The following is a 16,093-nucleotide window of genomic DNA, read 5'->3' as shown; positions in this document are numbered from 1 at the left end:
TTCTTTGCAGAGCCCTAGGGTTCCAAAGAACACAATGAAAACCACAGTTCCATCTCAGCCTCCTCTCCTAAATGCCAGCCTGTCAGGGCAGACCAGTCCCAGGGCCCACCTGGTCTTCCCGCTGCTCTGCAATTTCTTAGACTCTAAACCACTTATTTGTCAGTTAATCACTGACCGACATGTTTCTTTGAACCATTATTTTTATTTAATGTCTACATAATTAACTATATTGTTTGATTGTTGACACCCAGTACTCAGCAAATAGCTGCTGGCAGGATAAAAGTGTTCCCGGCTGGCTACACAAGTTAAATCATTAGGTCTTTTGCAGAAAATATAGCACTGGATTAATGTCCATAATATATTAAAGTTTCTATAAATATTAAGTCTTGCTATAATCAGAGAAATGAAAACTAAAACAATAATGAGACCCCATCTTTGATTCATTCAAAAATATTTTTTAAAATACCAATAACTTATTTTGTATATGGAATAGACCAGTGATGGCGAACCTTTTGAGCTCGGCGTGTCAGCATTTTGAAAAACCCTAACTTAACTCTGGTGCCGTGTCACATATAGAAATTTTTGATATTTGCAACCATAGTAAAACAAAGACTTATATTTTTGATATTTATTTTATATATTTAAATGCCATTTAACAAAGAAAATCAACCAAAAAAATGAGTTCGCGTGTCACCTCTGACACGCATGTTATAGGTTTGCCATCACTGGAATAGACTGTCTCATATGGTGGAAGTGTGAATTCATACAGACTTTTTAGAGAAACTGATTGATATTGAAGGGTAGCAGAATATGCCATCCCAAAAAATAGAGATTTTTTTTGAGCTAAAGGCAATTGAGAAGAAGCATATACAAGAAGGGCTCTCTGCCCTCCCCCCATTTGTCTAAAAGGAGGACATAAACTTGTAAATGTGTTCTCTCTCTCCTCTCTAAGAGAAAGAATAGAAGTTATCACCAGAGAGAGCTCTGGACCCTCAACATCCCAGAGAAGCAGCGGAGGAATCCACATACCAAGCTTATAACTAGTCCTATCTCCCATTAGTTTCCCCATATGTTTCCCTTGCTATGATTTGCTGCACTAGAAACTCAAAGTCCTCTTCCTTTGTCTTTCCCTTCTCTAAAAATTCACTGTTGCCTTGTTAAGATGCTATGTAAGCCCAAGTTCTAACCAACTCTTTGAGTTATTCATCACTGAATGATCCCATGTGTATCTGCAATACACATGTTAATAAACTTCCATTTATTTTTCTCTTGTTAGTCTAATTTATAGGTCCCCAGCCAATGAACTTAATTGGTAGAGGGGAAAACAGTTAAGTTTTCTCTCCCCTCTAATATCCATCAAAACTAAAAGTGGATCCAATGGTCCCTCTTTTAGAAATCTTTCAGTTAAAAAACATTTGCACACATTGCAGCATTGTATATAAGGGCAAAATATTGGAAACAATCTAAATGTCCATGAACAAGGCATAGTAATAAATTAAACTAATTAATAAATTTATTAAATACATTATGCTTATCTACCCAAAATTGAAAACTATAATTTATTTCAGATCTTTGTATTGGCATGCAAAGATTTCCAAGATATATGATTTATCTCTTTAAAAAGCAAGTCATTAGATAATATATTATGTAATCTCATTGTAAAAAACAAATAATTTTATATAACCTAGTATTATTTGGAAGCAGTTAACTAAATTGTTAACAGTTTTCTTCCTATGAGAAAAAAAGCCAGATTGGAAATACATATGTATGTAAAGGGGGACTTGGTCTTTTTAAAATCCTAATATATGAACTTTTAACTTTTTTATAACAAGCATTTATTTTTGTGTGTATTATTTAATTGAAGTATCGTATTTTAAAAGATACTATAACATTTTTTAGGCTCCCTATAGTTGGGGATAACTGAAGGAAGAAAAATAGCCTAGAATTTAGCACAAAAGTACCCTGGAATCTAGCATATGAATAAGCCTCTTGAACCTTCTCTACTGAACTCTGGCTTATATTAAAATACCATGTACATCTCAAATTTCTAATAATTTCTATGATATGTAATTTATTTCTTATTTTTATTAATAATTTAAAAACTTAATTACAGTTGATGTTCAATATTATATTAGTCAGGTGTACAGCATAGTGGTTAGACATTTATATAACTTACAAAGTGAGCCCTTCGAGTCTAGTACCCAACTGACACCATATGTAGTTATTAAAATAGTATTGACTATATTCCCTATGCTGTACTTTACATCCCTGTGGCTATTTTGTAACTTCCAATCTGTACATCTTAACCCCTTCCCCCTTTTCATCCAACCCCCCTCCCATCTGGCAACCCATCAGTTTGTTCTATATACCTATGTTTGTTTCTGTTTTGTTTGTTCATTTATTTTGTTTTTTAGATTCCACTCTATGATGTATAATTTACAGCACAAATTTAAAAAATACATAATCCATGTTTAGTGCCCTTCCCATGAGCCTGCCAGGCTGGCCCACCCTTTTTCTCACTCCCAGCAGCAGAGCAGCATTGGTTCTAAGGGAACTCAAAAAAGAACCCAAAGGCAGGAGAGCGTCTCTCTGAGGGGAGCTGAGAGCCAGAGGAGAAATTGGGCCAGGAGAGAGATCTAGGACCCCAGGGGTCCTCCCACAGCTCCAGAGTCAGCCACAGAAATGGCCTCTCAAGCACCAAGGGCACCAAGGGGTAAAGGTCAAGGTCCTTGTGGGCCACCTCAGACTCCCCAAGCTTCAGAGTTAAACTGAATCCATTCATAACAAAATGAATGACTGAAGGTAAAGAACTGGGAGAAAGAAGCCAGATTATACAATGAACTATCCACATCAATATAGGCCCTCCTATCTTTTCTGTGCGCTCTCTGCCCTCTCTATACATCTCGCTCTCTTGACTTAGCACTTTAGAAAAGTTAGGTTTCCAGCACTCACCCTGCTTCATCTTCCTCCTTCTTCTGTCAGCCAGGGCCCTTCAACTAATCAGTATTAAGATTCTAGACTTAATTGCCTCTCTGAGCATTTACTGTCATCTGACTAGAAACTTTCCTTCCATCCTGAGTCGGGTGGGGCTGCCATTTCCTCCTCCTCCTAGTATTCTTCCTGCTCTTAGTTTTCCCTCTGTTCCGGGTGCATCTTAGTTTAAGGAAAAGAAATCTTTCTAAACCCTTTTTAAAAATTGCTAAAAGAATTGTTTCTGTGGCCTCCTTTTTAAGCTGATAAAACTCAAGTGGCATGGAAGGCAAAGCTTGGTTTGGATCTGTTCCTTTGCACCCGTCACCTCAAGGTTTGGGACTAGATTCACTCTAAACCAGCTCATTCTGGTGTCAGGCATCACTCCATGTTGCCTAGATAAGAATAAGGGGCAAAGCTGCCCTCAGGAAGGTCATCACAAATGGTCACGAAAAAGCCTTTGAACAGCCCATTAGGACCCAAAGACCTTTGCATCTTGAAGAAAAAAGTGAAGTACATTGAAATGGTGAATTATTCATTAAAAATGAAGTTGGGGCCCAGGTGGCATGGCTCAGTAGTTGAGCGCCAACCTATGAAAGGGGAGGTCATGGTTTGATTCCGGTCAGGCCATATGCCTGGGTTGCAGGCTCTGTCCCCAGTGTGGGGCATGCAGGAGGCGCCTGATCAATGATTCTCTCTCATCATTGATGTTTCTATCTCTCTCCCTCTTCCTTCCTCCTTGAAATAAATAAAAATATTTAAAAAAAATAAAAATGAAGTTGGCAAAGTTTCCACTGACGAGGGGAAATGACCATGATATAATGTTAACTGGTGGGGTGTGTGGGGTGGAGGGGAGCAGGATACAAAAACAGTGCAGTTTATTTCTATGGTTTAAAAAATATTATTTCTATGGATAGACCCATTTTTAAAAGATGGAAGAAAATATAAACTGTGATCCTCTAAGGGCCATGAGATTGTAAATGGTTGTGGTTTCCTTATTTATACTTTTATGAATTAAAAAAGAGAAAGAGAAAATTCCACATTGGGAGAATAAGATGCTTTTCATCAGGGAGGGAAAAAAATATTATAAGAGGAAGTGAGAAAAGGGGTAGGAGGACATGGCTGGAGATCTGGACGTGTGTCTTTTACCAGATTCACAGTTAAATAGAGAGAAGCAGAAGTATCCAGTCAACACTCCTGGAGGAAGAATTTAGTTTGGTAAAAGAATAGTGCTGCAAAGAAAACATAAAGTTAGTTATACGAGTGCAGTTACTGGTCATTGCCAAAGGTATGTAAGGGGCGCCTAACTCCCTGTGTGATTCATAGAGAAACTATCTGCTCCCACTGTAAGCAACGCTTTCTGTCGCATCCTCTGCCTTTCTTTAATCTGTTGAGTGTATTTAGAAAACGGTCCTCAGTTAGATGCACTAAACGCGCTCATTGCCAAGTGTTTCCTGAGCGCTCTGGGGGCTTTATTTTTACCAAATTTTCTTTACTTCGACTCAGAAAAATAACACTTTGGGTACTAATCCAAGAATCTCTTGTAGTAGAAACAGATGCTCTTTTGATGAAGGCAGAATTTTTTTTTAAAAAAACAGCTCTTTGTAATAAAAGTCCTAATTTATGTTAAAAATACTTTTAACATACATTTTTATAAATGGCGGAGGGGGGAATACATTTAGAAAGTGTCCTTCCTGTTATTTTGTCTCCGCTGAGGTCGGTTTTTTCCATAGTTACAATCATAGTGTATCTTAAAGACAGAACTTGTGTAATGGGAGCATATCCGTAGAAAACAATTTGCCATCCTATTTGAAAATATAGCCTTAACAGTGTAATGACTTTTGCCTTGTAAAATAAGCTTTTACATTTCAAATATTATTTGTTTATTTCAACCCTTCCATTTTCATTTGGGGGCTTAAATGGGAAAAGAGGTTTCTCCAAAAATAACCACCATATTATTATCTAGGGTTAACCAAAGAAAATTCTATTGGTCAACTTTAAGGGCCTCATTAATACTAAGTGTCCCAATTCCTGCTACCCCTTTTTTTCCTTCCTTCCTTCCTTCCTTCCTTCCTTCCTTCCTTCTTTTTACAAATATTGAATGACTATCATGTTGCCAACACCATTTTAGAAGTTTTGAGGCACACAAGTTAAAAGCCAATCTTAACCCAAAGGAAGAGCTAAGAATCTATTGATGAAGATAAAGCACACAACTATCCTCTTCAGAAGAAACTGCCCTGAGTAATAGGCTCAGTTGCTGTAGGTGTTCTAGGGAGGAGCTCAACAAAGGCACTGTGATATGTGACCAGCCACTGGTCATGAAGGATGAAGAGGATTTTAGAGAGACAGATGGTGTAAGAAAGGCATTCTAGGCCAAGGAGACAGCAAAGGCAAAGGGGGGACGGAAGGGAAAGCTAGGGTTGTTTTTGAAACTGGCAGCAACCAAAACTCACTTCATAAAACAATTGTTTTTAACAGGGGAAAAAAGAAAGGGTCAGAGGCTTGTAAGTTTCAAAATTGCAGAAAACAAAGCTGTGTTTCCTACACTACTTTGAAATTAGTTTTACTGTTGTGAGTTTTAAACCTAAATATCACCTATTAAATTGAGCTTTAAATTACTCCTGGTTTTTTTCATACCACTACCTACATCAGCTCTCATACATGATTATCATCCCCACTTGGAACCTAGCTCAGCAGCTATATTGAGCAACTAATTTCAAAACGAAGGCACAATCAAGTGATTAAGTTATGTTCAATATCCATCAAAGTATTGCAAATTATGTTCTTTGACTGATTATATTATATTCTGTTTACTGTATAGATTTTCTCCTAAAAGACAAGTGCTCAATAGAGTCAAGTTTTAAATCTAATTTCCAGAACAAAACAAAAAAAAAGCTCTTTTACCATAGAATCATCTATGATAATAGACCAACCTCTGCTAGGGTTAATCCACTAGATTCGTCCTACAACAAGACAGCAAGTTCTGAGGACCTTTCATCCTAAAATAAATACAGACACATATAATCCTTCCCTGGCTTAACACCCTTATATGTGTCTACTGGGTTTTCTACTTGAAGGTTCTGTAGTCACTTCAAATTCAACATGATCAAAATTGAACTAATTAGTTCCACCCATTCCCCCAAATTCATATTATTTCTTACTTATCCTTGTAAATATTACAAAATTTCATTAGTTGTTTGGTACCTGCTATATGAAGGCCCTGTGACCAAAAGGGACAGAGCACAGGTTTCTGAGTTGGAAAACCTGGCTCAGGACCCTGCCCTGGGCCTTCTGAGCTTGGCAAGTAAGCCTTGATAAGAGCACTGACCCCATACAAAATGGGGCCAATAGCATTGATTCTCAATGCAACTCCTACTTTACGGAGTTGCATTGAGAATCAAATAGATAGTGGGATTAGATAAAATAGATTTGTGGAAGCATGTAGAAGCCTTAAAGAACTATACAACCATTAGCCAGTTTTATTGATACTAATGGTAATATTTAAGATCCTTCAGAATGTGAGTTTCATGTAGAGTGAAAAAACACGTGTCGAGACGTGCTGCTAAACTGTCCAAGTAAACATTCGTGACCATGGAGAAATGGTCAGAGCTAAGACCAGCCTCCGTCTTACACAGTCTTGTCAACACTACTGGCTTGAGTATTCTCAGGGGGACTGAAAACATGATATGTGACCTAAGCTGATTAGGTCATACCCTGCTTAAACTCACCAATGGCTTGCATTGCTCCAAAGTCCAAGATCTTCACATGGTTCACCACGGTATTTTACCCTGACCACATTTTCAGCTGTATTCCCCCACAATTCTTCCTTTCACTTGCTTTCTGGTGGTTTGCCCAGTTACCAAAATCCCAAAGCAATGTTAAATGTGGCAACATGAGAACTTTATCATCTGAAAAAGATGCAACAAATCTTGATTTAACTTGCTTTTATCTTTGTTTGTTTACTTGTTTCCTCCCCCTCCCCCCAACCTTTCTGGTGAGTATCACGAGAATTTTAGGCCAAAAGGGGGGATTTGACTGAGGGTATCCCCAAATAACAACTCAGGAAGTTTGATTGTGAGGGGAGGGTAGTATCTGGAGAGGTCAAAGGAGGAGTTTTCACTAGTCAGAGAATTGAGCATCATTAAGTGTTGATAGGAAAGAATGAGTAGAAAGGGATTAGTTAAAAAGATACAGGAAAGAGAATGAATAATCCAGGCACCTCAAACTCAAATATCGAAGGAGCCAGGTAGATAACCTAAATGAGTGAGGCAGTGGGATGTGAGAAACAGACAGAGTGTTAGGAACTGCAAGAGACTGGAGGGTTAAGCTCCTTCTATATGTTGGCCTGAGGCTGGGGGAATTCTGAGGGATGGTGGAACAGTCCTTGATTGCAATGGTAGTATATACACAAATATATATGTTGGTCAAAACTGGTGGAAGTATACACTGAAAAAGATAGATTTTGCCTTCCATTTTTCCTTATGTTAAGTAAAATAAAAATATCAGGAAGAGAAACCTATGTGAGTTGGACATAGGATGGTGGAAAGATTTGCCTTAAATGGAGGAGAGATATAGTCTCTATGGTAGCAAGAGGAAAGGTAGTAAAGAAGGGAAGGTGGGCAGGCAAGTTTGTGATAGAAATTTGAGGGGGTTTTGATCTGATGACCTCTATTTTGCCATTGAAGCAAGAGGCCCAGTCATCAGCTTACTATGAGGTGAGAAATGGGAAGTTAGATATTTGAGGAGAGTGGTGATGATTTGATATAACCACAGAGGCGAATTCCAGAATGAATGAACTGGAAAAAGGTGACAGAATCATTAGGTAGTATTTCAGGCCCTTTTGAGGTTGGTGATAATAAAATTAACTAGTAATAATAATAGTGACTAAAAATAAAACTTTATGTTTTATATAAAGGAATTATGAAGGCAAAACTAGGGCTGGTATATGATTTTATTAGGGATCAAAACTACTACTTTTTACTTGAGCATCTTGACTTGCATGGTCCCTGCATGGTTCAAGATGGCCAACCCAGCTGTACCAGAAGACAAAAAGGGGGCTCTTCTGCTAAATCATATCTTTTTAAGCTTTCCTGCACCAACCACCCAACATTCTCCCTCAATTTGCTGGAACAAAGTCACATGACCACACCTGCATACAAGGGCAGTTGGGAAATGCAGTCTTTTATTCCTGGCAGCAATGTGTCCAACTAGGCATCAGGGTGCTATTATTAAAGATTATATATTAGAGCATGACATTGGTAGTCTCTACCACAGTGATCTGTCCTGTGGTGGGCTATCTGTTCTTCAATGGAGCATCTCAGGATGTGGCCATAGAGAAACCTGAGAGTTGATTTCACCAGAAGGGTTGGGGTTTTATCAGATAAATGGTATAAAAGTGCTAAGAAGCAAGAGCCTAGAACTGTCTTGAGAGAGTGACTAAAATCATGAATCATGGATTGTAAAAAGGTTTGGAAGAAAAGTGAGAGAAGGAGGAAGATGATGGGTGCAGAGAGAGTAGAGACAGTAATGATGTGGACAGCCTGATGCCATGGTGAAAGGGGCCTGAGGTAGAAATTAAGCAGGTAAGTTTGAATAGTAGGAGGTTGTGGTGGAGTTAAGTTGTGGACAGACAGCTGCTAATCACCATTTTAAAGAGAGAAGATGGGACAACGACACTCTGAAGCTTAAGTGAAGATCAGGGAGTGACAAGAACCCACCAAACCTCTTCCCTGTTTCTCTCTCCTCCCCATCTACTTTCTACTTCTATGAGTCTGCATCTGTAGTATTTCAAACTGAAGGTGTATTGGGCACATTGTATGCCTCACCTCACATCCCCTCAGCCCACTTTAACTCCAACTATTTCTGCAACAGCCAGGTGTGACCTGACAACATACCTCCTCGCAGGTAAGACCTGATAGCACTGGGTCTAAACCTCATCAGGAACCTCTCACACTCTGTCTCAGTGTTTCTCTAACCTGCTGGGCACTCACTCATTTGCAAACCTGAAAAGGGGGGAGAAAGTCAATACCCAGGGCCCAATCCTTGACCACTGGGGACCAGGATCCGGTAAATAAGTGCTCCCTTTTATCTCATTCAGGGCGGACAATTCTTAAGCACATTCTACTTGGCTCTCCAGAGGATCCTAGTAGGACTAAGCCCCAAGTGCCCATAACAGTGACCAGCTTTATAAGATTTTTTAAAAATTGTGCTAACACATAACATGAAATTTACCACTTTAAAAGAATTTTACAGTGTATAATTTAGTGACATCTAGTACATTCAGTTGTGAAACCATCACCAGTTGCCAAACATTTTCATCACACACACACCCAAAAAAAAACTTGTACCCATGTAGCCATCACTCTTCATTTCTCCCTAACCCAACACCTGGCAACTACGAATTTCTAAGAACTTGCCTAGTCTAGATATTTCATATAAATGGACTCATACAATATGTATCCTTTTCTGGCTGGATTCTTTTACTTAGCATATGTTTTTGAGATTCATCCATGCTGAAGTGGGTATCAGTACTTCATTCCTTGTTTGCTTGTTTGTTTGTTTAGTAAAACAAAATTTATTAGTACCTCATTCCTTTTTATGGCAGAATAATATACCATTGTATGGATATGCCATGTTTTGTTTACCTATTCAGCAGCTTATGAAAATTTAGGTTGTTTGCACCTTTGGCTATTGTGAATAGTACTGCTATGACCGATAATACATTTTTAAATTAAATTTATTAGGGGGACATTGGTTAATAGGATCATATAAGTTTCAAGTGTACATTTCTATGATACAAAATCTGTATATTACACTGTGTGCCCACCACCAAAATCAAACCATCGTTCGTCACCATATATTAGGCCCCCTCAAACCCCCACTACCCCCTTCCCACTGGTGACTACTGCACTGCTGTCTGTGATAACACATTTTTACATTGGCTTTTCCTCCTTTCCTGTCAGTGTGGGAGACAGAATGGTATGAAAGAATCTGGAGCCCGACCAGGAGCGGGGATCAAACCTGTAACCCAGGTACGAGTCCTTGACTGGGAATAGAACCCACAACCCTTCGGTGGTTGGGCCACTGCTCTGTCCATTGAGCCACACCAGCCAGGGCCCCTGGCTCCTTTCAATCATAAATACCTGGTGAGGTAGGCACTATTATCAAACCCATTTTACAGATGAGAAGACTGTGTTGGGCCCAGAGAGACTATGTGACTTACCTCAGGTCATCCAGTGGTGAATCCAGGTTCTAAAATGTGTTCCCTTTCTACACCTCATGTTATTGCCCATGACGGGTCTTGCCTTTTCCACTTTTACTAAAAGGATGGGTGTTATTTCTCTACACGGAGTAGGCACTCTGATCTTTTCTCTGGTTGCTGGACATTCTGTAGCTGCCTGTGTACATTCCACACCAAGGCTCTGTGACTAGGTTTCAGCCGTGGCCCAAAGCCCCCTTTGTTTTCTTGACAAAGGGATTTGGAGCAGGAGCACGCTTCCCTGGTTTGCATCCGATGGTTCCATGGCTCCTAAACCCCTGTCACAGGCCCAAGGACTCCACCTGGGCTTGACAATTACCTGCTTGTTGTTTTGGGAAGGTTCAACTCACATGTGGAATGAACTCAAGCAACTCCCTGGACAACTTTTAAACCACAGGAAGAGCCATTAGGCTAGGGCTAGGCGATGGAAGGTTTATTTAGAACCTGACAGGTAGAACCAGGTTAAGATCCTTCTGCGTCAGTCTGTTGCGATGTTAATGATTGTTCTGGTTTGGATTCTCATTGGTTAGGAGAGACTTTGGGCAAAAATCATTAAGGTGAGGTGTGGCTGTTCTCTAACCTAGGCAAGGGGCCAGGTCATTTAAGGATGGCTACATGGCTAAGCCATTGTTTCAACACTTTCACCAGAGAGCCCTGACTGTGAGATGGTTTCATCACCTGAAGGGTGTTGGCTTGGGATCAAGGAAGAGCATCTCTACTTTTACACCTTGGTCTCCTTCTCTTGAGCCCCCACTCCCCCCCCCAATCCATTATTTATGACCCCTAAAATATCTACAAATGAATCAATAAAATAGAGCTCTTGTGGAGGCAGCAGATCAGGATTGTCATTAGAGAGGGGGAGGTGGGTGGGAATCCCCATTTCCTTGTAAACACAGCATCCTGAAAGAGAGCATCTAGAACTAGATAGTGTTTAAGAATAAGACAAGGTGCCCTAGCCAGTTTGGCTCAGTGGATAGAGTGTTGGCCTGCAGACTGCAGGGTCCTGGGTTCAATTCTGGCCAAGGCAGCCGTGGGCAAACTACGGCCCACAGGCCGGATCCGGCCCGTTTGAAATGAATAAAACTAAACCAAAAAAAGACCGTACCCTTTTATGTAATGATGTTTACTTTGAATTTATATTAGTTCACACAAACACTCCATCCATGCTTTTGTTCCGGCCCTCCAGTCCAGTTTAAGAACCCATTGTGGCCCTCGAGTCAAAAAGTTTGCCCACCCCTGGGCCAAGGGCACATGCTCAGGTTGGGAGCTCAATCCCCTGTTGGGGGGCGTGCAGGAGGCAGCCAATCAATGATTCCTTCTCATCATTGATGCTTCTATCGCGCTCTTTCTCTCCCTTCCTCTCTGAAATCAATAAAAATAATAAATAAATTGTGGCCCTCGAGTCAAAAAGTTTGCCCACCCCTGGGCCAAGGGCACATGCTCAGGTTGGGAGCTCAATCCCCTGTTGGGGGGCGTGCAGGAGGCAGCCAATCAATGATTCCTTCTCATCATTGATGCTTCTATCGCGCTCTTTCTCTCCCTTCCTCTCTGAAATCAATAAAAATTTAAATAAATAAATAAATAAATAAGAATGAGACAAGGTGTTCTGGGGTGCTCTGTCACTTCAGCAACACCTCAAGGCTGGGGCAGGTGAGGTACTGATTAACCATTAATCAAAGTTCCAAGGTTCAAAACAGCAGCTGTTTCTACTAGTGGGAGAGAATTACTCACAGTCCTCTAACAATGACACTTACCTGTGGTCTCGTAAAGGAGTAAAAAACATGCTCCCCAGAGAGGCCTACTATCAGGACAGACATTATTTCCTCTATGCGCAGGATTTGAAGGTTAGTACTCACTCTTAATGTTTAACCTATAACAAATAAGATTATAGTATGGAATGAGAAGCTGAAAAAGGAGTCTGTTTTCTAAGGCACTTGATATAAAAGTAGCAGAATTTCTGGATGAAAGAATTACTTCCAGGTTAACTCATTTCCCAGCACTAGTCCCCAAACTCGGCCATCCCAATTAGTTTTCAAGTTAGGATGTCTGGACTGAGCACCTGGGGCAGCTGCCCGCATTACATCAGCCCCAGGAAATACCACACGTTTCCATCATAGTTTCAGGCTTGGTTAGTTGTTCTGGACAAAAGAACACTGGTTCCCCTCAATAGCTCGTGTTCAGCTGCTGACCGATGCCTTGGTTATTTGACTTCACTGTGGCATGAAATCATTGGCCTATAAAAGGAGTAGAGACAGGAAAGGGTTATGTAAGGTTCAGGTCTCAAAGTCAACAGAAATGAGTTTCAGGTTGCTGGCTGACAATGCAGAGAAGGGAGTTCTGGCATTTCAGGGGCAGGGTCCACGCTGCCTGTATGGCCAGTCTGACCAGCAGCACACTCTCAGAGGAACTTCCCTCAAGCGCCAGCTTGATGGTTCCAGTTTGGGTCTATACAGCGTCAAGGCATTTTGTCATGGCTCTTAGTTTCTCTTACAAGGCAGATTAGTGAAGTGTTGTGGGATTCAGCCCAAGCCTCAGAGCTACCGTGAGACTGGATTACTACAGGATTCTCAAACCTGAGTTTGAATCCTGACTCTACGATTAGCCTGTGCCCATGAACAAATTACATCCCTTCTCGAAGCCTCAGTTTCCTCATCTTCAAAGGGAACAAAATAATAATATACCTCTACAGGTTGTGAGGATTTCAGGAGATAAAGTTTGAAAGCACTTGGCCCAGTTCTGGGCACAAAGTCAGTGCTCGATAAATAGAAGAGATTATGACTATTTAAAAAGCATATATCTGCTCAAGTAGGGACCTTCTCTCTTCTCAGCATTCCTTATTTGAGCTAAAGGAGCTCTTGGCTAGGACCACAGAGGTTGACCTGTTGGTAATGAACTTCATTACCTGTCATCCTATTTCATTTCTGGGTAGTTCACTCACTGTCCTAAAGGGCTTACCTATGGTGATTACCTCAGCAAATGACTCAGGTTTTGGGGTAATGAAGGAGGCAGGATTATGACTTGTTGACACCTTATTTGATATAATAAGTACAGCAGGGTGAAGGTGTTTGTTGAGAATCACAAGGCTGCATCCAGCATCTGGAAATAGCTGAGCCTCACAGAGGACTTGAGTTACCACAAAACTTTTCTGCTGGATGCAGAACAATGATGATAATTTCCATTCTCTAGATTTCTAAATTCACCTGTCCCTTGACTGAGTGAATGTCTCCAATATCAGGGAGATAAAATATGTTACTTTTTAAAAAAGTTATTTATCACAGTGCAAATGCAACAGAGAGGATTTAAGATAACAAATGTCTGTCATTAAATTCAAAGATTAGCTTCACTATCTCCTTCCCATTAATTAAAAGCTTAAATTTATAGATTGAGCCTAAAAATCTCATTGTTTCCCATTAAATCCCACCCTAATCCTTGAGAAACTGATCTGTGTCTGACATATTGACACAACCAACATATCCCAAACTCAATTCATTGTTCCCCTTAAACTGCCTCTCTTTCTCATTTTGTCAATGGCTTTACAATGTTCTAGGGATCCTTTAAAAATGTAAGTCAAGCCTAGCTGGCTTGGCTCAGTGGATACAGCATCGGCCTGTGAACTGAGGGGTTCTGGGTTTGATTCCGGTCAAGGGCACATGCCCAGGTTGCTGGCTCGATCCCTGATAGGAGGCAGCCGATCAATGATTCTCTCTCTTCGTTGATGTTTCTATCTCTCTCTCCCTCTCCCTTCCTCTCCCTTCCTCTCTGAAATCAATAAAAATATATTTTTAAAAAATGTAAGTCAAATAATATCTTTATACACTGTAATATTCAAGTTTTCATATGAGTGAGAACCCAAACATAGAGATCTTGGTGTGATCTCTGATTCTTCAACCACCTTTCCTCTCTGTTCAGGAGTCACCTGGTCCTGTTGCTGTATCATGGTCATACAGACTGGTTAAGATCCTGAGTTCCATCAGTAGACCCTCCTGGGTGTGATGCCTGGCTTTACCACTTACAGCTGTGCAACATTAATCCTGTTACTTAACCTCTCTGTGCCTTAATTGCCTCATCTTTTAAATATGAAAAATAGCAGTTAATTCATCATAGAGTTGCTGTAATAGTTAAGTGAGATAATGTGCCAGCAATTAGTAAGTACTTGATACAGTTCTGCTACCAATTTTATTATTATTACAAATAATCTAAAATGTGTTCCTTACTCTCTATTTTATTGTAGCTGCTCCATTTTAAGGTTTTATATTTTTGTCCTGGGCTACAGATACTGATGTTTAATTTTATACTGCTTCCAGATTTCCCTCTCATTACCCTGTCCTGCAGAGCTCTGCCAAACTGGTCTTCCTGCCCTGGGAGTTGCCTAAATCTATCTGAATGTTTTTACCACCCTTTATTGGCCCTCTCCTCAGTTTTGAGGAGGTGAAGGTGAGAGAGTAGAAGATACCCATACCTCAAGTCTTGCCATACTCTCTCTCTCTCCCTTCCTAGACCACATGGCTTTCAGCTCCCTTTTCATTTTTTATGTTCTTCTCTTATGTCTATCTTCTTATTTTGTACTCCAGTGTCATGACCTAAAGATAAAGGCTAAATTACCTAAGGGAACATTGAAAGGGTATGAGAAAGTTCTGTCTGCAAGAAGTTAAACACCCACAATGAGAGATCCTTGTTCAGTTTGTTTATAGAGTGTCAGGTGTTGGGAACACAGCAATGAATAAGATACTATCCCTGTCCGTAAGAAGCTTCAATCTGGAATGAGAAGACAGACTAGAAAACAGATTATAACTCAATATGGTAAGTGAAATATGGATGGTATTTACAAGGTTCTATGGCGATACAGAAGAGCAATCCATACCATCCTGAAAAGGGGTTGAGGGCATGGTGGATTAGAATCAGGGAATGCTTCCCAAAGGTAAGCTTTGAAAGTCAAGTAGGAGTTGTATTACCAAGGTTGGGATGGTGTGAGAATAAAACAAGAGGGGCAGTATCAAGAACCCAACTGGGAGTCCAAGTGGAGCTAGCTAGCTGAGTGGTTATGTGGTCGAGTCTTGGAGACCAGTAGAGCTTGCAGCATGGCTGACCAACTGAAGAGCAGATTGCAGAATTCAAAGAAGCTTTTTCACTGTTTGATAAAGATGGTGATAGAACTATAACAACAAAGGAATTGGGAATTGTAATGAGGTCTCTTGGGCAGAATCCCACAGAAGCAGAGTTACAGGACATGATTAATGAAGTGGATGCTGATGGTAATGGCACAATTTACTTCCCAGAATTTCTGAGAATGAAATTTGCCTCAAATCCATTCCAAGTTGTATATTTGTTTTCCAAAAAAAAAATGTACCCCTCTCCCTTCCCCAAAAAGGTAGAGCACTGCAAGTAAAGAAATGGAGGCATGAAACAGTATCGTGTGCTTTAGGACCTAGTGTATAGCTTAATATAAATGGGCTATCAAATAAGGAGATGAGGCATTTGGGCTTTATGAAAAAGCTGCTAATGAAGCATGTTTACACAATATGTATAATAAATATTAATATAGAAATAAATAAAAACCAGGAGGGAAAAGAAAAGACAATGGGTCTGAATGAAAGTGGCTCCGGGAGAAGCTCTAGGAGCCAGGAGCAGCCAGGCTTGGGCTATCTCACAGAGAATTTGCCCCTTATTCTTTTTTTCAATGTATTTTTATTGTTGACAGTATTACAGTTATCTCCCATCCCCCCCCCTTTAGTCTGTTTTTATTGATTTTTTTAAGAGAGAGAAGAAGGGAGAGAGAGGAAGAAGAAGAAGAAGAAGAAGAAGAAGAAGAAGAAGAAGAAGAAGAAGAAGAAGAAGAAGAAGAAGAAGAGGAGGAGGAGGAGGAGG

At 40.3% G+C, this 16,093-nt stretch overlaps 1 protein-coding gene across 1 annotated transcript in view; it reads right to left on the bottom strand.

The window, feature by feature from the left end:
• The window catches only part of TGM7 (transglutaminase 7), a 30,839-nt gene extending 24,096 nt beyond the window's left edge, over positions 1-6,743 (bottom strand). The window contains exon 1 of the mRNA XM_005877585.2: positions 6,699-6,743. Within this exon, the coding sequence (XP_005877647.2) occupies positions 6,699-6,711 (13 nt within the window). The 5' untranslated portion in view covers positions 6,712-6,743. The remainder of the gene's footprint in view (positions 1-6,698) is intronic.
• Between the last annotated feature and the right edge of the window lie 9,350 nt (positions 6,744-16,093).

Source organism: Myotis brandtii, unplaced genomic scaffold, assembly GCF_000412655.1.
Source record: "Myotis brandtii unplaced genomic scaffold, ASM41265v1 scaffold521, whole genome shotgun sequence".
Taxonomy (NCBI): Eukaryota; Metazoa; Chordata; class Mammalia; order Chiroptera; family Vespertilionidae; genus Myotis; species Myotis brandtii.
Note: the sequence above shows the minus strand (reverse complement) of the source record. Positions and strands in the feature narration are given on the sequence as shown.